At 41.7% G+C, this 26,025-nt stretch overlaps 1 protein-coding gene across 5 annotated transcripts in view; it reads left to right on the top strand.

Moving 5' to 3' along the window:
• Nucleotides 1-25,727, top strand: part of LOC105698252 (RNA-binding protein Musashi homolog Rbp6) — a 710,904-nt gene extending 685,177 nt beyond the window's left edge. For all 5 annotated transcript variants that reach the window (XM_012422318.2, XM_012422317.2, XM_012422320.2 and 2 more), the window contains 4 exons: nt 12,668-12,733; nt 16,050-16,324; nt 17,264-17,328; nt 18,491-25,727. In XM_012422318.2, coding sequence (XP_012277741.1) covers nt 12,668-12,733; nt 16,050-16,324; nt 17,264-17,305 — 383 coding nt within the window. In that variant the 3' untranslated portion in view covers nt 17,306-17,328; nt 18,491-25,727. The remainder of the gene's footprint in view (nt 1-12,667; nt 12,734-16,049; nt 16,325-17,263; nt 17,329-18,490) is intronic.
• Nucleotides 25,728-26,025: the final 298 nt, after the last annotated feature.

Here is a 26,025-nt window from a genome sequence, read left to right as displayed (position 1 = left end):
AAACAATTATCCGGCCATTTCCTATGCGAAATTCAATGAACCTTTCTACGATCTTTTGCCGCTAATCGTTTCCCCAGTCAAGACCGCAACTTCTCTGGCTTGCCCTTCTCGATTATTCCTCGTCTTTCGGCGAATTCTTTTTCCGATAGAGTCGGGGAATCGGAAGTGTTTTCTCACGGTATGTCAGCCATGTTTAGCTCGAGTGAAGCAGAGACAATAGGTGCGCCAAGAAAGGGAGAAAGAGAAGCGAAAGACGCGTCGCCGAGTGGACGCGAGCCCTGGCAGTCGATTCGCTTGTACACTGGCAGTCACGAATGCCTTCCCATTATGGACTGGCAACCCCATGTTCACAGGGAAGGCATTCATGACCTCCACTGTACGAGAACGGTCGCCGTCACGGCTCTCGCAACGGCGGCGTTTTTGCCCGCGCATGCGCACCCAGTCCCCACTCACGCGTCGCGTCTACGGTCCTGCGGACGATCGAGGAACGCGACAGGTGGGAACGGTACAGAGAATCCGTTTTTATTACTTGGTTACGCACGAGTGTCCATTGTTTACGAATGATACGAAGAATATCTGCCCCGAGCTTACATTTGTTATCGCGCGATGCTTATCGATATTATAATATTTTTATGTGCGCCCGTAGTTCGCTCGCGTAGGCCGCGGCCCGCCGCCGCCGTGTCGACGCGTCCGGAACCGGACACTGGCGGCAGGAGATTTCCAGATATCTTATTTTACCCGCGTCCACGTGAAACGTATGCAGAACTCGGAAAGAGAAACGTTTCTCCGAATGCACAAGCCGTACGAACACGCCTTACGGATCGTTTACATACACGGATGGTAGTTGTTCAAGCGGGGGTGAAGGCGTCTTTCTTTTCTTCAACGGCGCAAAATTAATATTTATTTTAATATAGGGATTGGATAAAGTACGAACACGCCTTACGGATCGTTTACATACACGGAGGGTAGTTATTCAAGCGGGGGTGAAGACGTCTTTTTTTTCTTCAACAGCGCAAAATTAATATTTATTTTAATGGAGGGATGGAATAAAGTACGAACACGCCTTACGGATCGTTTACATACACGGAGGGTAGTTATTCAAGCGAGGGTGAAGGCATCTTTCTTTTCTTCAACAGCGCAAAATTAATATTTATTTTAATGGAGGGATGGAATAAAGTACGAACACGCCTTACGGATCGTTTACATACGCGGAGGGTAGTTATTCAAGCGGGGGTGAAGGCGTCTTTCTTTTCTTCAACAGCGCAAAATTAATATTTGTTTTAATGGAGGGATCGAATAAAGTACGAACACGCCTTACGGATCGTTTACATACACGGAGGGTAGTTGTTCAAGCGGGGGTGAAGGTGTCTTTCTTTTCTTCAACAGCGCAAAATTAATATTTATTTTAATGAAGGGATCGAATAAAGTACGAACACGCCTTACGGATCGTTTACATACACGGATGGTAGTTAATCAAGCGGGGGTGAAGGCGTTTTTCTTTTCTTCAACAGTGCAAAATTAATATTTATTTTAATAGCGGGATCGAATAAAGTACGAGTTAATGATATCTCTGTTAAAAATACTTGGAATGCTTTTGAACAGAAATTTATCCCAAAGCTAGAAACAACGGCACTCGAAATGAATACCGAATAATTGTATAGCATATTCTGAAAAGAACCTTTTTTTACCTGAGAACCCACGCAAGACTATTCAAGATTTTGAACACAACGGTAGGATGAAAATAGAAATGAGTTGAAACGTTAATAAGTGTACCAAAACACGCATTTCTCAAAATATATACAATGTCTCAAATTTATACAAATACAAATGATGAAATATTATACAATCATACACAATTGTGTATATGTACCTGATCGAGAGAGAATCAATACACAAAAGTATCCGAGTTTTCGTATACATGCCGCATAGCCGTACACGTACCTTCGTACACAATTGCTTATGAATTCCCCTAGATATAATCGAAAATTAGAATACAAAAGAAGTTTATTCGAAGTTCGGAAGACGCGCCCTCTGAAATTCCTATACTCGTGCACCGAAACCTGGAACACAAATGTATACGAAATATTGACATATTGTATCTTGGAAAACCTTTAACCACGCGTTTACTATGTTCCGAAGTTTTACCTGTATTTTTTATTATTTGTCAATTTATCGGAGACGCGTGCTGACTTATCGAAGGTTACGACGGGCAACGTGGTACCCGTTTTTCGTCCGGTTCCGAAGAACGTTTCTCTCCCGGGGAACGCGTAGATGGATTCGCAGTATCCGCCCAAGCTAACGTCCCTAATCGCGGCCTAAGCCATCGAACTACGGTTGAATTGTTGCTATTCGTAAGGCCGTTGTTATCTCGCTGTGATCTCGCCCGTTGGTCGGGCCCGACTGGCGGTCGCGCCCGCCGTGTAACGGGCATCGCCGTGCGACCCACCGGTCGGAGTCCCTTCGGACGCGCTAGGGAAGCTGTTCGGGTAAATTATACATATATACACCAGGGCGCGAATGCTTTGTATATGTTTCGGCCGAATGCCGAGGTTATCCTCCGGTGGTGCCTCCGACCGTCGACGAGAGCCCATCGCGGACGGTCGGCCCAAAGGTCTCCCAAATGCTCCACCGAACGGTCCGTTCAAAGGAAAAAAAATACAAGGAAAATCCAACGGAAGTGAAAATTCACGTTTAGCTGGAAAAATCGTTTGGACTGCCGGCCGTGACAAAGATATGAAAAAATTAAAATCCTACGGGCGTTCGAGGGTCCACTTAAACGTGGAAGGACCGTCGTGTAGCTGGTACGCTTGAGGCAGCGATGCGTTAAAAAATCTGACGACCGATTGGAAAAATCGAGGGGAAGATTAAACGGTAATACGGTCGTGGGAGTAGAATCGGGAGGAGAAAATCGGATCGAGGGAATGCGGTCGTTGCACGGCTTGCGGCCGACCGGTCGCGGTTTCGGCCCGTCGTCGGCGCTCCGAATCGGATCAGAGATACGGAACAAAGTGAGAGCAAGCAAAGGACTATGATTAATTCCGAGAATTAAGCGGAAGGAAATATGTAAAAAGACAGAGAGAACGTAAGTTATTACATACGAACTAACGACATAATGTAATTCGCCAAAGGTACTATATCGATAAGGAATTATAAACAATAAATGTCTGTAATAAATAAAAGGATACCACGCAAGACATACCGCGATGCAGTCAGCCGTGGGAGGAGGCGCGCAAGGCCTGAAAAAGTCCATTCCGTTGCTGAGTTTAATTACCAGTTACGTATGTACCAATGTATCGACTACCGCAATTATTGAATCCGAGGCAATGCAATGCTGATTGAACCGCCGCAGGTTGATGACGCTCTTGGCTGTCTTAATGCTCGAATCGATCGCGTAGGTACAATTTACATCGTCGACTCGCTGCGATGCCAATTGCCGTGTTTAAACTAGAAGAAAAGCTTGACATCTCTAGTCATTTTGATAATTAGACAGTTTATCAGAAAATTTTTGCAGAAATTCAACCCTTATTGGGTGAACTTATGCGCTGCTTATCGGTTGGAACTTTTTGTCAACGCAGAGGGCGATCGACGGTTTCCCTGGTATTTGTTATCCTGGAGTCTGGTCCTGGGAAAACTGCCCCTGGTCGCATAGTGATGGATATTTTTCCTTTTCTTTCATTAAGTAGCCATTTATCGTTACTACGGGACACCGTACTGTGCTCTCTCCTTGCGCGTGTCGCCCAAACGAGCCGCGTTGGAACTTACCGGCACACGTTATTGTCCTGAGAATTGTTAACAATAAGAGCACATTTCAATGACAAGTCAGCAGATTTGTATTCAGTGGACCCAAATTTAAAGCGATTGTCGGAACTCCTGCAATGAGTGCATACCTTGAATTGCAATGCGATCAATTCGCGATCGTTTCAGAGACCAGTTTGCATTCGGCGAATACTACGGTCCGATCGTACCCTGCTGTCAGATGCCATTGTACTCTCGGGTAAATATGTCATAAACGCTTTTCGACGGTTAATATATTCATCAATATTGACAACCATTGAGCCGAATGGTCGCGACTGTACTTCAGTAATGTTTACGGCGCGGCCGGTCTCTCGATCAACTGTTTTCGCAAATCATTCGAATGGATTATTTATTATTATATCTCTTGTCCACCCGTCCGGTTTATTAATACCCGTCGACTTGGATGCAAACCGTTTACTGTGTCAATGTTGTCTCTTACTGCACCCGACGCGAAGGATGTTCGCTATTGAAACACCATTGGAGGGATATTTATTAAAAAACAAAAATATCCTAAACGAGCGAGAACCATAATTACCAGTCTGACATCGTTGGCACTTCAAGATGTGTGCTCATTCGTCTGTTAAGCATTTGCGACCATCTCAAGGTGTACCACCGAGACATTAAGAGATAGATGACCCAAGTGGAAAAGAGTGATATAGATTAATTATGAACGATTACATACGCTAGATGTATTCCAGTTCACATCCAAAGTTCCGGTTTCCTCTCTAAGGGACAATTCATGAACATAAAAATAAACAAAGACGATAAAAGTCCCTTCAAACAGTTTCTCTTTCAAAGCCATATTTCCACGCATTTGTTATCTTTCAGCGATTACTCTTAAAACACATTTCCCTAGAACTTGTCAGTAAAGAGAATCATAATTACGTATTCAATGACTTTCGCATCCTCCGTTTAAAAATGGTCAATTACACTTTATTCTCTCAATTCCTCGGCATAGAAATAGATCCAATTCTCGTACAAACTACTCTATCCATTACACTCATTATTGCGGATTACGTATATCTGTACAAAACGTAATCTAAATGTTGTACGAAGGTCCAGTTTATTACGATGTAAGGTAACTCTGGAAGTGGAACATATCATTTTTTCCACGTGGGGTGGGGGTGGGTGTGATAACAGTCCAAGACCATCGGCGAGAGACGGAGACGCGGGCGGAGGGAGATTTTCTACCCCTGGGGCGAGGGTGGGCCCCACAGAAGGAACCATAAACAGAAAGCTTATGATCTCTTGTTGGGTAGGAGCGCTCGTGTACCGCGCTGTTGGGCCAAGGGTGGGCCGAGTATCAGTCAGCCCCAGCGGGGGTTGCACCGGTAAGATTTACCCCAAAACTCTCGTTATTTACCCCCTCACCGTATTTCTAACCTCTTTCGGTAACCGTAGACTGTAGTTGGTAGCATGCACGCACCTGGTCGACCCTGTTTATTCCACCCTCTTTATTCTGGTCGAAAAGTGGACTCCCGGCTCGAAATAAATTATGTACACAATATTCAATATTATTAAAATCATGTGCAGAAATGGACATAATGTATATACGGCACAGGCAATAATTTACATTACCTACGTGATAATTAAGCCATTGTTACGCACGGTATAAGTTTCATGACATTTTATTCAATTTTCAAAGTCTAATATGAACATTTGTCCACCCGAAAATGTATTGACATTCTCGAACGTTAACTGTAATTAAAATGAATTGAAATTAAACAATGAAAAAGTTGAAATAAACGCATTATAGGCAGTGCAATGAAATATCATGTATCAATTATTTGCATTAATTTAATCGATAATTATTTTAAGCACATCCTTGAATGTCAGGTGCTGGAAGTTGTACAGTGAAAGGGTTAAATTACTCTTTTAAAACATTGTCCAAAGAAGTGTAAAAAATTGAATCCAACTCCTGAGGTCGTAATTGTTAAGTCGACTTGTAATAGCTATCAAATTAAATAATTCCTTACTTCTGGATGAACATGCCGCTCGTTAAATAATTTATCCATTGGTATTTGCTCCTGTGTAGACGGAGACTTCAATTGAATCGTATTCGAGGGAGTTCTATACGTGGACTTGAATTAAGATAAAAAAGAACGAGTTATCTTTATGTTAAATAGTGCGCAATCGATAGTTCAAAAGGTATCATTTCCGGGATCAATTAATGAGTCGACTCAACTGTACATTCTTAACAAGAAGAAAATAAGTTCTGTCGAAAGAGGAGTGCTTCGAATTCGAGCTCGTCAAAGGATATAGTTCTATATGTGCGCGAAGTTTAAATTACTTTTCCGGAGTTTACTCAATTTCGCACACCTTTGCTCCCATTTTATTCCACGACCTTTCAGTCAGATCAAACGAATCTCAACGTCTATCCTCACAGATCTCACTGACGATTCCAAATTACACACAATCCAACCTCGAGGAAGGTAAACCGTATACTAGCTCATTTCGTATATATGTGCAAAATGTTCTTACTTGGCCAGAATCTGCGCATATTCGGTTACACTTAGGGACAGGTAATTGTTTGAATCGTTCCTTGAACTTCGTGCAGTCAGTTGCACGTCTCTAAACCAACTGCAGTAAATTAAACAAACATCAATTTATAAATATGTTTTTCTTTCTACCGCAGAAAAATAATTGGATGTACGTCTAAAAGTTCAGCAGAATTTACCGTCTAATTATGTGTAAGTGTTTTCTAGCCCCAACTAAATCTTGAAAAATCTCTTGGCTTACGTGGTCACTTCGCAAAAACTTTCCCGAGGAAGTGAATCTAAAGAGACAGATTGCGAAATTGAGAGAGCCTGGTTGAAGTTTCGAATAGGTGTCTCATGGCCAATAAAAGTAGATGGCAGTTTGGAAAGGGGCCAGTCGTAGCTCTTACTGTTCATGGAATGGAATCGACTGTCCGACGTGCGGTCCGCCCTCGAATTCGACTCAATATGGCCAATATGTGTACTCTATGTGGCCACTTGTCCGTTTTCTGCCCCGAATTAGCACAGTTTTAGACTAGAGTAAAGTATCAGGAGTATCGTAATCAGAAATTATGAACCCCACACGTAAGCTATATATATATATACACACTAGGTACATGTATTCACGTTGTACGTAACTGTTCCATAACGTACAGTGGGGGACATGAATGCCTTCCCTGCAGATATGGTATGCCAATGCATGATGGAAAGGCATTCATGTCCGTCAGTGTACCGGTATTGGATGACTGCCTGGCTCATAGTAAGTAGAGAGAATTTCCACCGAATTTTTCCCACCCGCCGACCCGGTTTTGATCTTCGACTCGACTAGCACGTGCACCTCCGAAGGCTTAATATCGAGTTATTAAAGTGTTTGGAAGATGTCATATATACGCATCAAAAAGTGAAAATATTTATAAAACATTCCTCCAAACTTGGAGCACAGAATAATAGTTTAACACGTGGTTATGGAGGTCCTAATGAAGATTTTGAAACTCGCGAAACTTCATTTTCCGAATAAATTTTTTATACTTAACCCGGCCAAGAACCAAAAGAAAAAAGATTTTTTTTTTCTTCGAAAAATAAAATTTTATGAGTTTCAAGGCCTTCATAATCAAGAGGCCATAGGATCTCCATAATCACATGTTAAAATTTCACGTCATTCGGCGCACCTAGTTTAGAGTAAAGTTATATCAATATTTTGGCGTTTTAATATATATAGTATATAGCATTATACATGTATAATGCTACATACTATGTTTTAATATATATATAAAATGACCCTTTCATATCACCTTTAACACATGTGCCTTCTCTGGGAGCTCTGCGCTGTTTGGGAATAGGCCGATTCCACCAATCGCGGCTGTAGGGACCGGTCGCTATGGTCACAACTAGCGGTCGAAATTACCAGATTATTTAAAGAACTGGGTAAACTTTTGTGGCAATATCTTTTGACGCAAACCGGGCCCTGCCGAGTAGCATTTATAATAGTTATTTTTAAACTGCTCCAAGTATACAAGTTTAGAAGTACTGGTCAGCTCGAAAAGATGTACTCTTATGACGCACTTCAATGTCTGTGTTTAGAGGATCGACGTTTCCATCCATTTATATCGACTATAGATGGCTCTATCCAGAAGCTCTCACATGGATACCGACTAAAGTCGGCGTTGGAAACGAAAGGGATAATAAGGGAATATTTGCCCAACGCTTACAAGCTGTCGATTGTCAAGTTTACCGATTTGTTAAAAGTACAAGACCACACCGTCTACTGGAACAGCCAGACTAACCGCTTCTCGAAGTTCAACCTGACGGTCCGCCATAGACGAGGACCCCGATCCGTAATTTCGACCGCTAGATTCGCCTCTCTGCGACCGGTCGGCGAATTTTCTCGCGCTTTCTTCGCGCATATCGTCCCTCTCTTTAGTCCCTGTCTCCGGTCCATCTCCGGTGGTCTCTCGCGGGCTTCGGTAAAGGGTTAAAGGGGCTAGGGTCGGTCGACGACCGCCAAAACGTCGACGCTCGGGTGTCGCGGGCGTCGAGCGATTCCGACTCTTGTAACCGAATGTGTGGTCCATGCTCCAAGCTTCGATTCGATGCTCACTGGCCCTAAAAGGAGCCAGTCGGCAAATCTGAGACAGAACCTAGCCTTTCGGGGCTCCCGGTCCGTTTGACAGTTGAGAGAGGGAAATCCTTACGAAGGGACTAAGGGAGAATGAGAGAGAGACGCCCGGATGGGACTCTCCTTGCCTACCGATGATGACGAAGACTCATGAAGACGACGTCACCTAGGGGCGAGTAATCTACCATCTACCTAACCTACTGTCTCTTAGAAAGTCTTCTATATCGTCTTTTACAGTATTAATCAGAATACCTTGTAGACCCGCCACTAGATATGCGCGCGCGAGCTCGCGGTTACGACGAGACTCTTCACCAGGAAATCCATCGACCGATTCAAATCTAATCTTATGTTATCTAATGTTATGTTACTGCATGTTGTCAAGTGCCAGTACTTGTAGGTAATTGTCTTTGCCTATTTCATAACGATTTACAACGTTACAAATGCAGAATGAGGATAAGTACAAATTTAATTCTTCTCCAGACTCCAATATTCCGATCAACTAGGTCAACGATTCCGTTGGTGATCGAGTTGAAATTTTAACTCTACTTTGAACCTACGTAACTTGTACGCAAGCCCTTTTTTAGCCTTCTTTCACTCGTTAAGTCTTACTTCCCTGGGCGTGAAGTAGGGATGTAATCTTACATAACACGAATTTAGCCCTACTTTAGATCTAGTCGTTCGTTTCAAATTTTACCACGTGAATAAAATTACATGATTGTGTTTTTTAATTTTTTTTTTTCACCGAGGGAGGAACAAAACGTGGTTCGATGAAAGCAGGGTGGAGTCCAGTCGTGGCCGCGTTGCACCGCTACGTAAGAGCGTAGAATAATTTAACTATGCGTCAATTAGTGAAAAAGTAGTCGAGTCGTGGTTCATCAGAACCGCGACGCCCTAGGCGTCGAATTTGATCTTTTTCTAGAGAGTAGGCTACACATCAGACCGGCCTAGAAGTCGTACCTTATAGTCGGTAACAGAGTTCGGAGAAACGTTGGCACAAGTAACCGAACTGCTGGAACATTTGCGTATTTATATATCCACACACACATATAATATATATGTCATATATATTATATATATATAGATGTCGTTCGGCTTTGTTGACCTATCTTGTCGTTAGAAGATAATTCGATGACGTTACTATATAGAGATGGTACAATGGTCGATAGCACTAGTGCGTAGTAGATGATAGTTACGTAGAATAGTGCGAGAGTGGATCGTCCAGTTTGGTCGGGTGTTCTTATGAGTGTGCGTGAATGTACTATTCGCGTGTTCTACGCGAGTGTGAACTAATTCCCTTCAAGTAACCCACCTCGCAGCCTGCTACCGTGTGCAATAGTAATTCCCGTGGCAACGGCTCCGGGGGGCCGGGATTAGACAACCACTGGAATTTTGACTGGACATTAGTCTTAGACGCCAATTAGAACGCGAGAACGCATCTGGCGCGTAGTATAGTTTTTGGTTCGTCTGTTGACAACAGTGCGATCTTTTTCTCTAACTATCATAAATGGAGTTCGGAGGGCTTCCTCGAGTTCGACCGTTTCCTGGGCTTCGCCGTCTGCACAATTCCCATCTGGTCAAAATGCTAATTTTTCATTCGGAACTGATGACGAATTTAAATTAGTGCGGGCAAAAATCTAATTTCCCCCTTACGGGTCTCTCATTCCATGTGGAGTTATTTCACGTTATTAGTCCATTTACAACATCAGGCTCCTATTTTCATTTTACAGCCATATTGAAATCGAAAAAACCAAACTCCCTGGTTGCCCGGTACAAAATTGAACAATTTCGTATCATACTATTTCTAACAAGGAAAGTACCCGAGGTGTACCTCGCCGATTTTCTTCATTCTGTGATATGTTATAGTAGATGAAAAAACATTACAGAGGTATTTTTTTATACGTGCTAACTCCGCGATTTAAGGGGTGAAATGAACCCTTAAATGAATATGTGAAGACTGTATCGGATGAAGTCATTAGAATCACTATAAGGCGAAAAGAAATATTATTTCAACTTAAATCAGCCCAACATGACAACCTACGTCTTCTCATGAGATTAATGTGGAAAAACTTCACTTATTGAAATAACTCGATTATAAGTGGTTCCACGCATTTAGAAACCACGTGCTCTGCTTTCATATAACTTAACAGAGAAATTGCGCAGACTCAGAAGGAAAAACGTCAAACATAAAGGGATCTTCTCCTGTCTCCAGCCATGAGTAACATTTGATCAGTTGATTACGTGTGTAGACTAGGCTGTGTGTGTGTGTGTGGGTGTGCGTGCGTGTGTGTCGAAAGTTTCATGGACACACACATATATATATATATATTGTTTCCTTTGGCGACCCTTTGCCGGACCTTTCTCTCGCCGGCATGGAGGAATCCCGCAATCGATCGCCGATCAACGTACGTACGATGTGTTGCCGGACTTTGTGCATTTCCCATTCCGCCCGGCGGGTGGAGTGGAGGGATTCCCGCCACCCTTATCCGAGCCTAAATCGCGCTCTCTCATATGCCGGCTGGAAATATACTCGAAATAGATGAACTTTTGGCCCATTTATCCCGTCGCGATCGCCATTTGCCGATAGTAAAACAGCTACCGCTATTTTAATCGAAAGCCGCGCCATCTTGGCCGAACAAAGAGCTCGGAACCCTCGGAAGACGCGAATTTCCCCATGGCTGAAACAACGGCTGTCGGGATTCGACGCAGAACCCAAAAGCACCGGCATGAAGTTGGGATATAGTAAATGTACCAGTAGCTGTTCATGCCTCAGTAGCTGACCATCAAAGGACGATACGTTACCCTAGAATTGAAGTACCTGCATTCTGTCATGTTTAACGGAGATGATTTTCCAAAGTCCTGTACCGCTGTCCGAATCAATTATATTTACTTTGTATTGCTTTATTTGTATTGCTTGTTTCGTCCATATGGAGTCGATTTAAAGGGTTTGTGGGGGAATGAATACCTTTGTTTGCGCGTAGAGCGGATTTAGAGTGTATGACAAATGAATGGCAGAGGTGCAGCGTATCACTTCCATATGTACATTGTTAAGTGGTATTGGATTTCCTCTTATCGGCGAAATCCTCTTGAAAAATTAATTCGAACACCTTGTTTACCGAATGCCGGGGGAGCAATAGGTCCTGAGGTGGTCTACAGTGAAGTTGACCAATCCTATCGTGGGTTTCGTGAATAGGGAGGAGCCCATATGTGTATTTCGGTAATGTGCTACGTTCCGACCCATTTGGCTGTAGTTGTTACTATGGAGGCTTGTGAATTAATAGCTTTAAGTACCTAGGTCCGTTTTTCCTGGATTCACCCTATTGGCCGATACACCGGTGATTGATCAACTTTAGTTGTTAAGCATCTCAGAGATTACTAATCATTTGAGACTTCGGAAAACGGGATTTTTTTTCATTTTTCAGGAGGAATTCGCGAGCGCAAAATATCCTAAAATTGTTAAATCAAGAGTTATATAGAAATACGTACTTCAATATACACGAATACTATGTGTTTCCACTCGTTTCTAGAGCGCAAAATAAGTGGAAATGGTACATTATTTTAAACCGCTGTAATAACGCCAAAATTCCGAAGAATGATATAAACATTTCTTATTTTCAATTTCATCGTGAAAAGTATCTCGGAATAGTATTAATCGTTCCAATAGACTGGTGAAAATCCAGATCGGTGTCTAAACAATTACCGGGAGGATGCTTAACCTCACTTTAATTAACTACAGTCTTGATGTAGTTGTTCCCCGAAGTGAATTTCGAACAGAATAACTGAAATTCCTGTAAATAATGTTTCAAAGGATATCACATTATTCCGTACCACCGCCAATAACTTTTCGAAAAAATCCTTTCCATTATTCCACGCAAAACAATGCCCTGCATAGATTCCCAACCTTTGAAACACATCACCCGACACTTTCGTCGACTTTAAATATCATTCCATTATAAAGTTCTTTTTTACCAAAGTATCAAGTATTATTAAGGTTAAATAGCCGCAAGGTCCAAAGCACTAGCCGAACACTAAAAAACAAATTAAACTATTTTTGTTGGTACGGGGTATATTTTTTACTCTTCTACGAATGAAAAAAATATATCATTCGCGTCTGTTTTGGAATCTGCAAAACAATGCCTAGCAACACATCGTACGACCTGTCGGTTGCGATCGAATGTAGATTTGCATAAATAAAGGAATGCTCCTCGAGAGACAAGGAATGCACCACGAAAATCTTGCCTCGCATTCGTGGACCAGTTGTGACCAATATTTTGTGTTTCAGTGGATCTAACCAACGGGCAACTCACCCCCAACAACAACACACCCTTGCTCACGCAAGCGCTCTCTGGTATGTTCAACGTTCTATTTAGCGCTATTGCGCACTTTTTATGTGCATTGCGATCCAATTGCTCGCGATAATTGCATGATAACTCTGTTATATTGGACTTGTCAGGTTTCCAAATTAGCGCCTCAGGCGCTGGCCTAACAATGGACCCAGAAGTAAAAAACAATACTCCTAGAGGTCCTCTAATAAGAGTCTGGAGATGACATTCAAAGAGACATTGGGTACAAATTCACCTATATTGATATACAATCGACAAATTATATCGGTCAGAATCAACGTCTCATGAAGCAACTGCGTATCCACCTATTTAAGATCGACACGATTTTTGGTTCCCACAAGGTTTAATACAGAAAGGATTGTTATATGCAACAATTGTTGGCAAAAATAGTTAGGAAGCAATATTTAGATAGGACATCGTATTTTTCAATAATGGCTGAAAGTTCAAGTATGACCTTACTGGTTACTATGGCAGTAGTATGACTCAACGTCAGCGCAGGCGCAGGAATCAAGCAAATCTAAATATGACTCCCAATTTCAGACCAAACTCTTTTTAGAGAATATCTACGTAGCAATTTAGGCAAGTGTAAACAAATTGACGTAGGATACCGTAACCATAAAATATGTCCAATTAATTGCATTTATACCAGTCCAGTATACAGGTCCGCCGTCAATTTATTTACCATTGCACCTCCACAGGGTAACTATATTAAAATTCGGATCTCAAAACCCGTGACTGCTGCGTTTACTGTGGATGAAAATTAAATATACCCGTAGCAAGTTATATTCATATGAATTAATTTAATGGGTTACATTTTATCGTATAGTCGAAACCATAAGGTATTGTGACTGGTGTAAAAAACCCAAAGCATTAACTGTAGGCCAATGCCTTAAAAGAATATACAAATCTATTTCCTATGCATGATTGTGAATCCTACTAAACAGGTATTTCCATGACCAATGCAAGTAAATTTGGTTCTTAATACCGGACCAATTTTTTCTGAGCACTTCCTGAACGGTAAGATTTTCACTTAAAGAGAAAGCAGTTTAATAGCTCTCGGCTAAAATATCGGATAGCCGAGTTTTTCTACAGTTACCCGAATACGCGGCTCGCCGCGAGCGGCATTTCCAATATGACGGAGTCGAGTATCTCGACATTCGAAGCTAAACCGATTATCATCCACATCTCGAAACGAAGAGAAAGACCGGCCCGAGGGAGATAATCGAATCGTGAGCGACCACTCGACGGAAATAAGGGGACAGGATTTTCCGGCGCATTACCGCAAGCCCGAAATTCCTCGAAGGAATCCGCGGCAGTGCGGTGCGCCGGCAATTCCGTCGGCAATGTCGCTCCCTGCCGCCCATCCCCTTCCTCTCTACCTCTTTTTCACTTTTCCGCGCTTTTTCTCCCTCGGCTTCCCTCGAGTCCCTATCTCTCCGTCCTCCCGCACTTCTTCACTCTGCCTCTCGCAATCTTCCCTCAAATAAATCAAACTTTTGAATCGCGCCACCCAACCTCCCCGAGGCACCGGTAGAAAACTTTGTAACCGGCCGCCATTGTCAAGAGTTTAAAAGCTGAATGGGTTTTTAGATTGCGCGTCGCGCGTTCGGTTTGTCATCGAGCGTCTCAAAGTTGCTGGGCCTCGCATTTTCCCCGCCGTCTCTTTCCCTCCCTATCCCTTTCATCCCTTGAAATATATCGCCCCGTCCGTATCTCTACCTCTCTCTCTTTCTAGTTTGCGAGCTTTTCCCCACGTGGCAGCATGCAGTGTGTTCCGTAACCCGACTAACACGTATCTGGCTCGCGGACGTACAGAAACGCCATTTCGCGTCAGCGTTTCCGAGGAATAAAGGAAATACCGGGAATCGAAAGAATTTATAAAACGCGACTTCAAGGGGAATCGTCTTGCTGGGATTGACCAAGTGTTGTCTGGGAAATAACCGAATACGTGGGAATCGGTTTGAAGATATTTCCATCGGTTGAGAATGCATGATCATCTGCATAACTGCGCTCTCGAGTAACCATCTTTGGGAAAAGATAAAGTGCATGTCGGTTTTCAGTTATTCGTTACCGCTGATTGTTTTCGGTAAGGGGAAATTCTCGTCAAGATGCGTTTAGTCGGGCTGGGTATCTCTGCAGGTAGAAGTAACTGATTTTTTAATTTATTCTATGGCTTTTCGGATAGTCTTGAAATTTATGGAAGAGAAAATTACGAAGGCTTATCGGGATATTAGATTCATTTGTCAGGATACGAACAATGACTAGCCTTTCTGTTTCTTTCAATTAAAGCGTGATTACAACGAATATCGTAAAGGGCAACTGCTATTCTTAATGGGTTCTGAAATTAATCCCATTTCATTTCAGTGTCTTCAAAAAAATGGTTTACGAAAGGTAGTTCATTTTGGAGGTGATCGGTACGCTTCGACTCTTTCGTTCTTCAAAGTTCCCCAGATTTCTGAAATCCAATTTTCCCGTCAAATAGGGTCAAACCTTCAAGGAGGAAATGTAAATCCCGGTTAGAAATTCAGGCCAGTCATGTTGAAAATCAGTAAAATATTAAACCTGGACCGATACTTGTATGAAACATAACACAACGCATCCGACAGATACGACAATGCCCGACCCGAAAGATGTTGCAAGTGCGTCGGCTGAGATAAAAAAAAATGTCAAAAGCATACCTGCCGCATCTGGAATAAGACAACGCTAGGTCAGATCATCATCAGACCGGACCAGATCCAATCGAAGCAAACATATTACTTCTTTTAGGCATAACTACACTTTATCCCTCTCTGATCTTATTTGATGGATTAAGTGGAGCCATGTCTATAAAACATAATATATGTCAGTCGGATCTGGTATAGTCCGGTTTGACCTGGTCCGATCCAAACGAATCTGATCGCCTGTGACGTAACCATACCCTAATGCACACACCAGACATGTCCAACGGCACAGACAAACGTACTGCAGCAGACGCAGGTGTTGTGGCCAAAGTGACAAATGCGAATACAGTGAATAATACCTCTAGCCGATTTTATCGATAATGCCCAGGAAGTATTCACAATACCTCCTTTATCGCTTTGCCTATAACATAAACCCTATCGCCAACATATCACATTTCGCCAACGATATACAAAACGGATCTGATCCGGACACATCCGTCGTTGGCATAGCAGACGTCGCAAGAACAACCACCCTAAACAAAACAGACTCGACCAGACGGTAGGCGTCATCGTTACGACATCCATGACTGGCGTGACGAGAACGGCTCGGACGAGGTAAGCGACGGGCACGATAGGTCTGACTCAGGGACGTTCGTTGCAGTGATGAACAACTACCAGGCGGCAGCGCAAGCCGGGTTCCCACCGGCATCGCCGCACGGGGCCGGCGGGCACGGCGGACCGCAGGGCCGCTCGTTTCCCGCGGCCAACTCGCCCGGGCCCATTGACATGTACAGTTCGAGCGCAGCAGCCGCCGCAGCAGCAGCAGCCGCGGACTCCGCCGTCGCCAGCTACGTCCAGGCCGCAGCTAGTCCGCAGCCCCCCACCACCGCGTTTCCCGCGATTGCCGTCTCCCGCGCCCCGCTCAACTACAGTCCCGTAAGTCCGACGCCACCTGCTGGCCCAAGTCAGAAGTAGTCCCCGTTCTTGCTGGTATATTTATAGTTACTGTTTTGCGAGGTACCTATTAAGACCTTTAGGGAGTTAATAGGTCGTGAAATGGGTTTTAATTAATGGGAGTTTAAGGAAGAATGAAATGTTTACGGGGCTGTTTCATTTGATACTTTGCGAAGAAGTAGGGGTAAGAAAAGTATTACAGTCTTTCAAAATGTCGGACTTGTAGGGACTAAAAATTTCGGATTCTCTTTCACGGTGCGTTTGATTCCGGGAGAACGGTAAGTCTGATACAGAAAGTTCTGGTAGTTTTAGAAACTAGAGGAGGATTATTTAAGAATCGATGGCGGGAACTTTTGACGAAACTTCTTTTTATCAAAGCTGCCGGTAATTAAAGTGCAAAAGGCACTGATAAAAGTATCACTGCAATCTGAATTTCCTTTTCATCGAGAAATCTCGCCATCGGTTCTTAAATATTCTTCTCTAATTTCTAAATCCACTTTAACTTCTTGTTTCAAACTTGCCGTTCCGGAATCATGGGTACTGTGAAAAAAGGCATCGGAGATTTCCAGTTTCCATAAGTTGCCCAATTTGGTATTTATTATTTATTATTTGGTACACATAAAATTGTCTTGACACGGAAAAGCAATGGCAATGGCACTTTTAAATGCTTGTGATAATATCAGTTCAAAGTTATAATCTGAAAAAAAAACAGTGTGTGGTGTGGACCTCTAAAGGTTTATTGAATGTTGACCGGTGACAGGGAGATCTGTCCACCTTGAGGCTAACCGTACTAACAGCACAATGAGCAACCTATTTTCCTGTGTGCCTGGTAAATTAATGGCGCCTTTCCCTGTGCCGAATAGCATAATTTCATAGTTGAGAAAAATTGTACTAACGCTTATGTACTTGCCGATGTTTCAGGGTCCTCTGATACCAGCGGCATTCACTAATGGCTACCATTGAGCCTCGTTAAGACCTAACGACAGGTACGTACTATTTCCCCTCGTCGTATCCCTGATTTTCGAACTTCTTCCCGAAAACTCAGTAAATATATTCATCGGAATGCTAATATACTTTTACGTGGCCACCTGATTTCGGGGTAATATGTTTGCACTGCGTGTTCTACTGTCTTCCTCTGAACATAGTTTATGTTCTCTAGAAGGGATTGCTGAATACGAAATAGGCTAATTTAAATTCTCCCGAAGGAGGGAATGGGGAGAAAATGAAGACCATGAGAATTTCAAATGAGTTCGAATTGAATGTGATAATTAAAGTTTCGTTACTCCTGCGAAATAACTGAACAATAAGAAACTCTCAGGGCCTTTTCCTTAACGCAACGCTTAATCGCAATGCTTAATGCAACGCTTATTTCGTGTACTTTCTTGACATTTTCTAGGAGTCAAAATTATTAATAACTTCTGATAGGAAAACATTTTTATAATATTATTATAACCCAATACTGTGCGTCGCAGTAAATTCAAAATATTTTGCCTCTATCAATGCCACAATGCAACTGAGAGGAATGCACTGAAGTAAATAGTGACCTATCATTTCAAATCAATTGATTACAATTCGCCCACGGCAATGTACAATTTAAAAATGACCATCTAATTGAATTTGAAAAAATGACCATCAAATTGACTTTTGAAAAAAGGAAATTTCCCGTAAAATGCTACTGAAATGGTAAGAACCCAATTAAAGTGCATAGACAATTTAAAAACAAGTTTCAAACGAACAAAGAAAACTTCTTTGGGACACCTTATATACTGTACTACTATACATAACATCACATAATTCCTGAAATATACACAATTACTTAAGCATTTTAAGAGAGGTACAATTTCATAACAGAAATAAAAATTCCTATACATTAAGCTTTCTGGAATTATGAGATTCTTATTTATTCGCGTAATATATTTTTAACGTGTATACGCTCGTAGAAAAAAAAAAATTCGTTCAACCGAGAGAATAATCATTTGATTGACTGCATTTTTACTAACTAAGTATTTTTTGTCGTGAGGATGCTTACATAATGTTTCCATCTCTTTCGGGTCCTAGAAGGTACTGCTCTCCAAGCGGATGTAGGGTTCCCTTAACCTGAAAATTAGCCTGTTTCCGATACTAAATTCCCCATTGATTTTTGCCCAGGATGGACGAGAGGGCGATGCGCGGCACGGTCGACTGACGGCATTACACGGAACGCGGATCCTCGGTACTAACGTAACGACTGGCATCTTCTGCATAGAAGTCGAATCGAGGAAAGCCAAACTTAAGAAGACGGAAAGGGACGTCGAGATGCCCGAATTTCGATTTCCCGAGGTAATCGCGCGCCTGTCCAAGCGTGGAGAACGAGAGATAGAGAGAGTGGAACTGCGGTGCGCGGCGGCGTGAGCGAGGAAGAGGAGAGTAAATGCAGGACCAGCTTCGCGAGAATCCCGGAAGATGGCGCTCCACCGTTGGAGTGAGATAGGAACAGTGTCCAACACGCGTCCGGGCGGAAAAGTGAGAGGAGAGAATAGGAGAGATGGACAAACAGGTAGGAAAAGGGAACGAGACAGAGAATGAATTGAAAGAAGGCGACAAAGAGAAAGAAAAGGAAAGAGAAACGACATGAGCTCGGCCGCGGCCGAACCTGCAAATGGCGCCAGCCCGTTCTCCGACATTAATAAATAATAATATAACGATTAATTAAATTAATAATTATTAATTGATATATATATATTAACGGTTAAGTCTATAATATATATTATATATATATGATAAATAATTGATATTTACTAGATAACATATGATTATAGCGTTTAAGTGGAAGCAGGTTATACCGAGTCATTCACGGTCGCGTTACGTTGGCGAAGTGGGGCGCGCGGAAGCGAGCAAATGGCGCCCGGGAAAAGGATCTTTCTCGAAACAGTGGAGACGTCGATGCAAGAGAACGCGGACAACCGAGTTTAGGGATAATTAAGAGCTGTCGGTACCGCATATAACTGTGAACGGATGTTTCCCCTCGGATCGCAATGGAATTTGCCGATTTCCTTGAATCCACTCGCGCCAAGCGCTGCGTGGACCGGAATTGGTCAAAACCTCGAGGGGAATGGCCTCGTTTGCATCGCGTGTATCCCCCACACAGTACGTGGAATGATCTGCACTGTAAAAAGACAGTTCGATGTTAAGTCCAAGTCCAAACAATTTGTTACATTTTGGACGGAACGTCCTACGTGAATTTGGCCTGCTTTACCATGTAATATTAACACCAACTGATGCTAAATTTATATAAAATGAACACGATACTTGATCGCAGATTATTTGGGCTTGGGTTGACTTTTTAACATTCGTGGTTCTAACGGCGAATGTTTCTCAGCGTCAAATTCAATGACAATTCTCTGGCACTTGAGTAGGAATTATTTCTCTTTTTTTACCGTGGAATCAGGAATCCGATGTTCATAGACCACGCGTTTTACATTTTCCTTCACATTGTACATTTTACAAACGTTTTATGAGCATGTTCTGTACAGCGCCTAGTAGAATGCGCGTTTAACTTTCTTCGTAATATAGCACGACAATTACGGAACATTCTAATAACGACGATGTGTACAATATGTCTGTACTTGTACGGGGTATTCGTTCGTGACACCCTGCACGACTGGGTAATAGGTTTACTGCACATTTATCGTATGGTTGCTTAAACAATGGTACGCTTTGCATCGTATGAAAAATGAATATATTTGTAAAAAGAATGTTTAGCGCCCCTCTAATTACGGGAATATAAGAGGGTGCTCTTTTTGATGACAACAATTTTATTATTACAAAGAATGAGACAACGACGTACTATAGGCACTAGGAGCCTCATCTTTCTCGTGATTTTCGACATTTTCAAAGAGTTTCTTCGTAACAAGAATACCCGTACTGTGTAGGTGGAAACGCTTATTGCAAATTAGGACCGCCGAAACTTCCAATCGACGATGCCATCTTTCCCGGGCATGCAGGGACGCTATTACACTTACACGCGTTACACCTTTGGTGTCGCCCACCTCACAGGGAGATAAGGAAAACTTCGAGGGATAGATGAAACAGCAGGAAGGAACAACAATAATTGAATATAATAATTAAAGAATAACTTAATGGTAGCTATGGTAACAATAACAGTCCACAGTCGCAAGATCGGCTGGACTTGGATCCGCGATCGAAATGGCGAATTCGATTATTCGAGCTTTCTCGCCAGTTCAAAGTTAAGACTGGACACTTTTTCCAGCAGGATAAAAGAATATAAAAAAATATATAAAACACAAAAATCATTAAACACGGCTTCTCCGGTGCAGATAAGAAAATGGCTGACACAAATAGGGGAATGAGTCCAATAATTTCATGAACAGTTTTCCTTTAGCGGTTTTTTTTTCAATTTCTACAAAAATACAGTTATTATGTAATTGGACGTGATGATACGTTTAAAGAATAATGACACAGCAAGTTATAGACGTCATGTTAAGTCGGAAATATTATCTCTCATGTAATTTGTTTTCACAGTGTGCCCGATTTTACTTGATATACCGTTTACCTCATTCCACGTGTTTGCCGGAAAATTGTATTCATCAACTTCTGTCCTATTGTGTCAGAAAAAGTGACCAGCCTTATTTGAAGTCTTCCTCCTCTTCGTCTTACTTCCATAGGCCATTTTGTTTTTTGGTATACAGTAATAAGATATTCAATTTAACACGTGTTCATATGATGCAGTTTTATCATCTGTCTGGCAGAAATTTAATACACGTGATATTCTTCGGTAAAATTAAAACTTTATGTAAAAAGTTCAAATTTTATTAATTCCAAATTTCGAGCGATCATAATTGACATATTTTGACTTCAAGCAGTTCTTTTTTTTTTATCGTACATGCCGTTACATAGAAGACGAAGAGGGGAGAAGATACTGGCTCGGATGAAGTTCGAATTAAAATAAAATGAACGCTCTTAAGCGACAACCATCGTCGAATCAAGCTGTGCAGATTATTGGGAAATTATATTATGGCGGACCGATGAAGCCGCATAAGTACTCGTTAGGTAAATTAATCCCTACTGATTTGCGTAATACTGTTAATTAAATAATTGTCTGAGGATATCGCACCCAGTGTACCGCAGCACAGAGAATTACACCTTAATCTGAAGTTACTCGGTAAACTAATGATTTCTGGTACGTGGTAAAATTAGATAATTGATAAATCAAAATGTCGTCAAGTTTGTTGACAACAAAGGCATAAAGTCGATACAAAAATTGCGAGAATCTTTGCATTGGATTCGGCGTATGGATGATTGTTCATGTTAAAACCGTAACATTAACACTTGTTACTACCCTGAAACCATAACACGTCCCATCTATGATGGAGACAATACGATAATTTTTTCGGAACTGCAATCGCAGGAATTACAATGAACACTGATGACATTTTGAGACATTGAAATTCACGTACATAAAATTATATTTGTTAAACTTATCTTGGTACACAAGGGTGACACGTACTCGCCGGTTTTCATAAAATTTTGAAACATTCGCTGTTAAATGTGTATTTATTTTTTCATGTCCAGAAGTCTTCACTTAATCGCATAGCCAGGAATAGATCATTGCTATTTCACGCTGAAAGAATTTGCGCATATTCCACTGCGTGATCTACTTACCTGGACTTTAGGAAGTTTCATGGAATGAATTCATGTATGAAAATGTTTACAAATTTATCCAAGAATATGTTCTCGAAATTCGGAGAAATGGACATTAAATCGAAATGGGGAATTCAATTCAAAATACGATGCGTGTTAGTAGTACACTGACGATAAATTAAACGTAAAATTGTACAATGTACAAAACGATAATTGTGTGATTCGCCATCAATTAGAAATATTTTCTTAGAGTTCAATAATAAATATTCAACATTTGGATGCAATGGGCGCAATTCTTACGAAATTAACAGAATCGTTTTCCCGGATAATCAAAATGAAAACTGAATATTTTCTAAATCATTGCAATGACTATAATTTCTGTTAATTCCTAACATTGTTTCTCAAATTACATATAGAATATATTCGGGAGATTAATTAGAAGTGCAAAAAGATGTAATTACAGCAGTATTAAATGTACTAAAAATATTTGGAGATGAATACCTATTTAAGATCAAATATCTGAATTGAAAAATGTATAGCAATCATTCGTCAATTCTTGAAATCACATGACACGACGACTGAAGAATCACGCAATCACATTTTGTGATTGTTCATTGTAGAATTCTATGTTACTTTGTCGCAGTGTAACATCGATATCCACAGCAATTTCTTAACCTTAAAGCTTCGTGTAATTTCGGCAAGAGTCTCGGTGGAACACCAACGGTGGGTAATCGCTTGTGAGAAACGGGAGAATATTAAAAAATGACCCCTTTTCCATTACTTTTTCATTAACCAATGTGTATTTATTTGAAATGTCATCTCGCGATTTTTCGCGTTTCGTCGTTCATATTTATCACCACGTATTACAAATTTTTAACTCCTTTCTTTAAATTTTTTATAGATTCACCCTTTATTATGATAAATTTATCTGCAATTTGCAATATTATCATAAGCTGGGTTAATCTTAAGTCCATAAATATTTCTGCCATCGATGATTTCGAAGCCTTGTCACTGAACGATCGACGGAAACAGCGATTCGTTAATTAACATAATTTACAATCAACTAAGCAAATGCAAAAAAGAAGTAATATCAATACAAAAGAAAACCATTGGTTTCTTCCACAGTTATTTTACAACAAACTGCGCAATAAAATTCAGGGTGATCAAAATAATGAGAAAACCGAAAAGAGGAAGCTCCCGTTTCTCCAGCCTCGCTCACATCTCGTAGAAAATCAGCTTCTGTTGATACGATTATTACGAATGTTATGATTATTAAATTTGCAGATGACAAATGAGATTACTATAAATGAATATATGTACGATTGTCGTACGGTTATATTGTATTCAACAACAGGGTAACACTCTAAATTGGGATATGTGTTGGCGAATGGCGGCCATTTTGTTTAGTGGGTGAGCGCGACGTACAAGAAACAGTCAATTCATATGTACTAGAGCAATATCGTGCGATAATTACGAGCCACGGTGCGCAAATTATAGCGGAGGAAACGAGAAATAGCCTAACGCGTTTTGGACGGGTCGATTATACAGAAAAAGAAGATCGGTGCAAAAGAGATATCGAGGAGCAGCGATCGGACTGTGAATCGAGTCACTCGGGAGGCCGCGAGGAAAAACAAAATGGTGGCTACTCGGAACGCCCCAGTGCTAACGATTAAAGCATCTAAGGAGTCTTTACGTATTGGACCAAGCGTGATGTCGAGATAATTCCAGTCGAGACAGGGAATTGTACAGCCGCCAGTCCAGAAAAAAAAAAAAGTAACTAATAATAGGGAGCGCGCGTCTTCGGGAGTAGCGAAGCGTCAGGGGCCTGAGAGGCGAAAAGCAAGATGGCCGCCCGAAGATCTCGGACGGAAGGGGAAATGTTTGGGGGGTCGCGGGACGCGAGGTGAACCGGAAATAAGTGTGGTAATGGAATAATTAGGCGCGACAGCACTCAACGTTACACGTTTCACGAATGTTTATCGAAAAGCAATTATTCGTTAAGGGAACCCATAGAGCAAGAAACAAAGCCGCGTAGCAGTAGTAGTATCTTAAAAAGAGCCAAAAGAGATTTAAGGGGAGCCCCGTCGAAGGGAGACGAAGAGCAACAAAAGGATATAACACCAGTTCGAACAAAAAAATCGTAGTGACTGAAACTCGTCGTAGTTTTTAAGGGGGGCTCGGACCCAGGGAGATTTTAATGTTAAAAACCATGCCGGACCCTGGCTATACCAGCAGAGACCAGGGCTCGGGAAATCGGTGTCTCGCTTCCGAAATGTATCGACTTCTCCCTGATCCTAAAAGAGATCCTGCACAAGGCCGGCCTTCTTTTTCGAGCTACTTACTAGCTAATTCGAAAGTCTCGCTTTCGGGAGAAAGTGTATGTATATCGACGCGGATTTAACGGGACAGCGTGCCCCAGGGATGCTTCAGAGTTGCGGGGGGTTAGGACCCCGTACGAGCCCTTTACACACCAGATAAATAATTAATACTAATGAAATCATTAAATGCCGATCACGATCGACTAATTGGGGGAGAAGAGCTGTACCGTGAGGGGTAGGGATTTACGGGGAGGAGCGACGGAGTGAAGGATTATATATATACATATATATATATGTACCTACGCATATACATACACAAGGGTGTCACACCTCCATTCGACCCATGTTCGGTTTCACCCCCTCGAGGATCTTTTCTTAAAATCAATTCTCAATGTTTCTTTACATTTGGAAACCTATAGAGACACTAAGGACGTCTTACTCAAAGTCGAAAAGTTATCGCGGAACTATAAGTGCACGTTTGTTTCGATAGGATGTAACATCGATCATCGCAAACAAATGTACACGTTTCGGTACTCGGTGTGACAGAGTAGTAAATACTGCATCAAAGAATGAAAATGACGATTTTTGAGCAGTGAATGAAATCACTGAAACCTGTAATTTTATTATCGATACGATGTATGCTTTAGAATTAAGTTAGGCCCAGTTAAATGTTTGTTTCGATTGTAGTTTTGAAACCAAAATTTTATTTTGAGCGATACCGCGAAATGGCACTTTAAGAGCGACTCGATGACATGTGGCCCGTTCGATGATTTTAACTTCAACTTCCCCAGTATAAATTGGGACTGGAATAATCCGGTACTTGCAAAAACAGTAATGGGCCCTGGCCGAGGGGAGTTTTAACTCTCTTCTAACGTGGCAACTTTTTAAAATACATGAATTATATATTCTGTCACTTTCTATCGAGAGAACAGAGTTTGGAACGAAGTAACCTTCTTAAAAGCGAACTCCTCGGTACGAGCTGAAGTTTCAAACTCTTCTCCCGGAAGTAAAATTTTCCACCGACGCTCTCATAGTTAATTAATTCCCATGCAAATCCTTCATCAACAAGTAAAGTCAAACGTACCGTCGAGCTTCAGCTCGTTGTTACGTCTGAAGTTAGCGGCCCGAATTTCAAGGTTTCAGAGATTTCATGTCTCGCTTCTAGGAACGGAAGAGAAAAGGAAATGTCAGCACTTATGGTTGAAAATGTTCATTCTCTCCCTCGATTATTTTCAAAGCTCGAATCACCCCTGGTGACACGCTCCCTTTGTGGAGGACTTGGCGCAAAAGCTGAAGGAGAGCTCTTCGCGACTCCACGAGTAGCCCGAAGAGCTGTTCCTGCCTCCTCGATGGCGAGCGATGCATACAGAGAGAAGTCATCTCAAGGAAGTAGAACCACGTATAACGAGTGTTTATTAAACCAGAGAGTTCACACCTCGAGAACCTGACACTGAATTGGGGAAAGATCGGCGAGGAGCGAAACGTGCCCCTAGGTTTAATGGAGGTGCTCCATATATAGCGCCATATATACATATGGCCTATATCTACTTCTAGCATAATGAATTAAATAAATGAAAAAGAAGTATATAATTAACGACTACGCGAGATAACGACTATGAAGATGAGATATTGAGAGATCGTTTTATGCATTTGTATATAATTATTGAAGTTTTAAAGCGAATATACTGTACTATAATTAACGACCGATTGATCGCACGAGGGGCA

This window comes from Orussus abietinus, unplaced genomic scaffold, assembly GCF_000612105.2.
Source record: "Orussus abietinus isolate OABI.00-Male unplaced genomic scaffold, Oabi_2.0 scaffold14, whole genome shotgun sequence".
Lineage (NCBI taxonomy): Eukaryota > Metazoa > Arthropoda > Insecta > Hymenoptera > Orussidae > Orussus > Orussus abietinus.
Note: the sequence above shows the minus strand (reverse complement) of the source record. Positions and strands in the feature narration are given on the sequence as shown.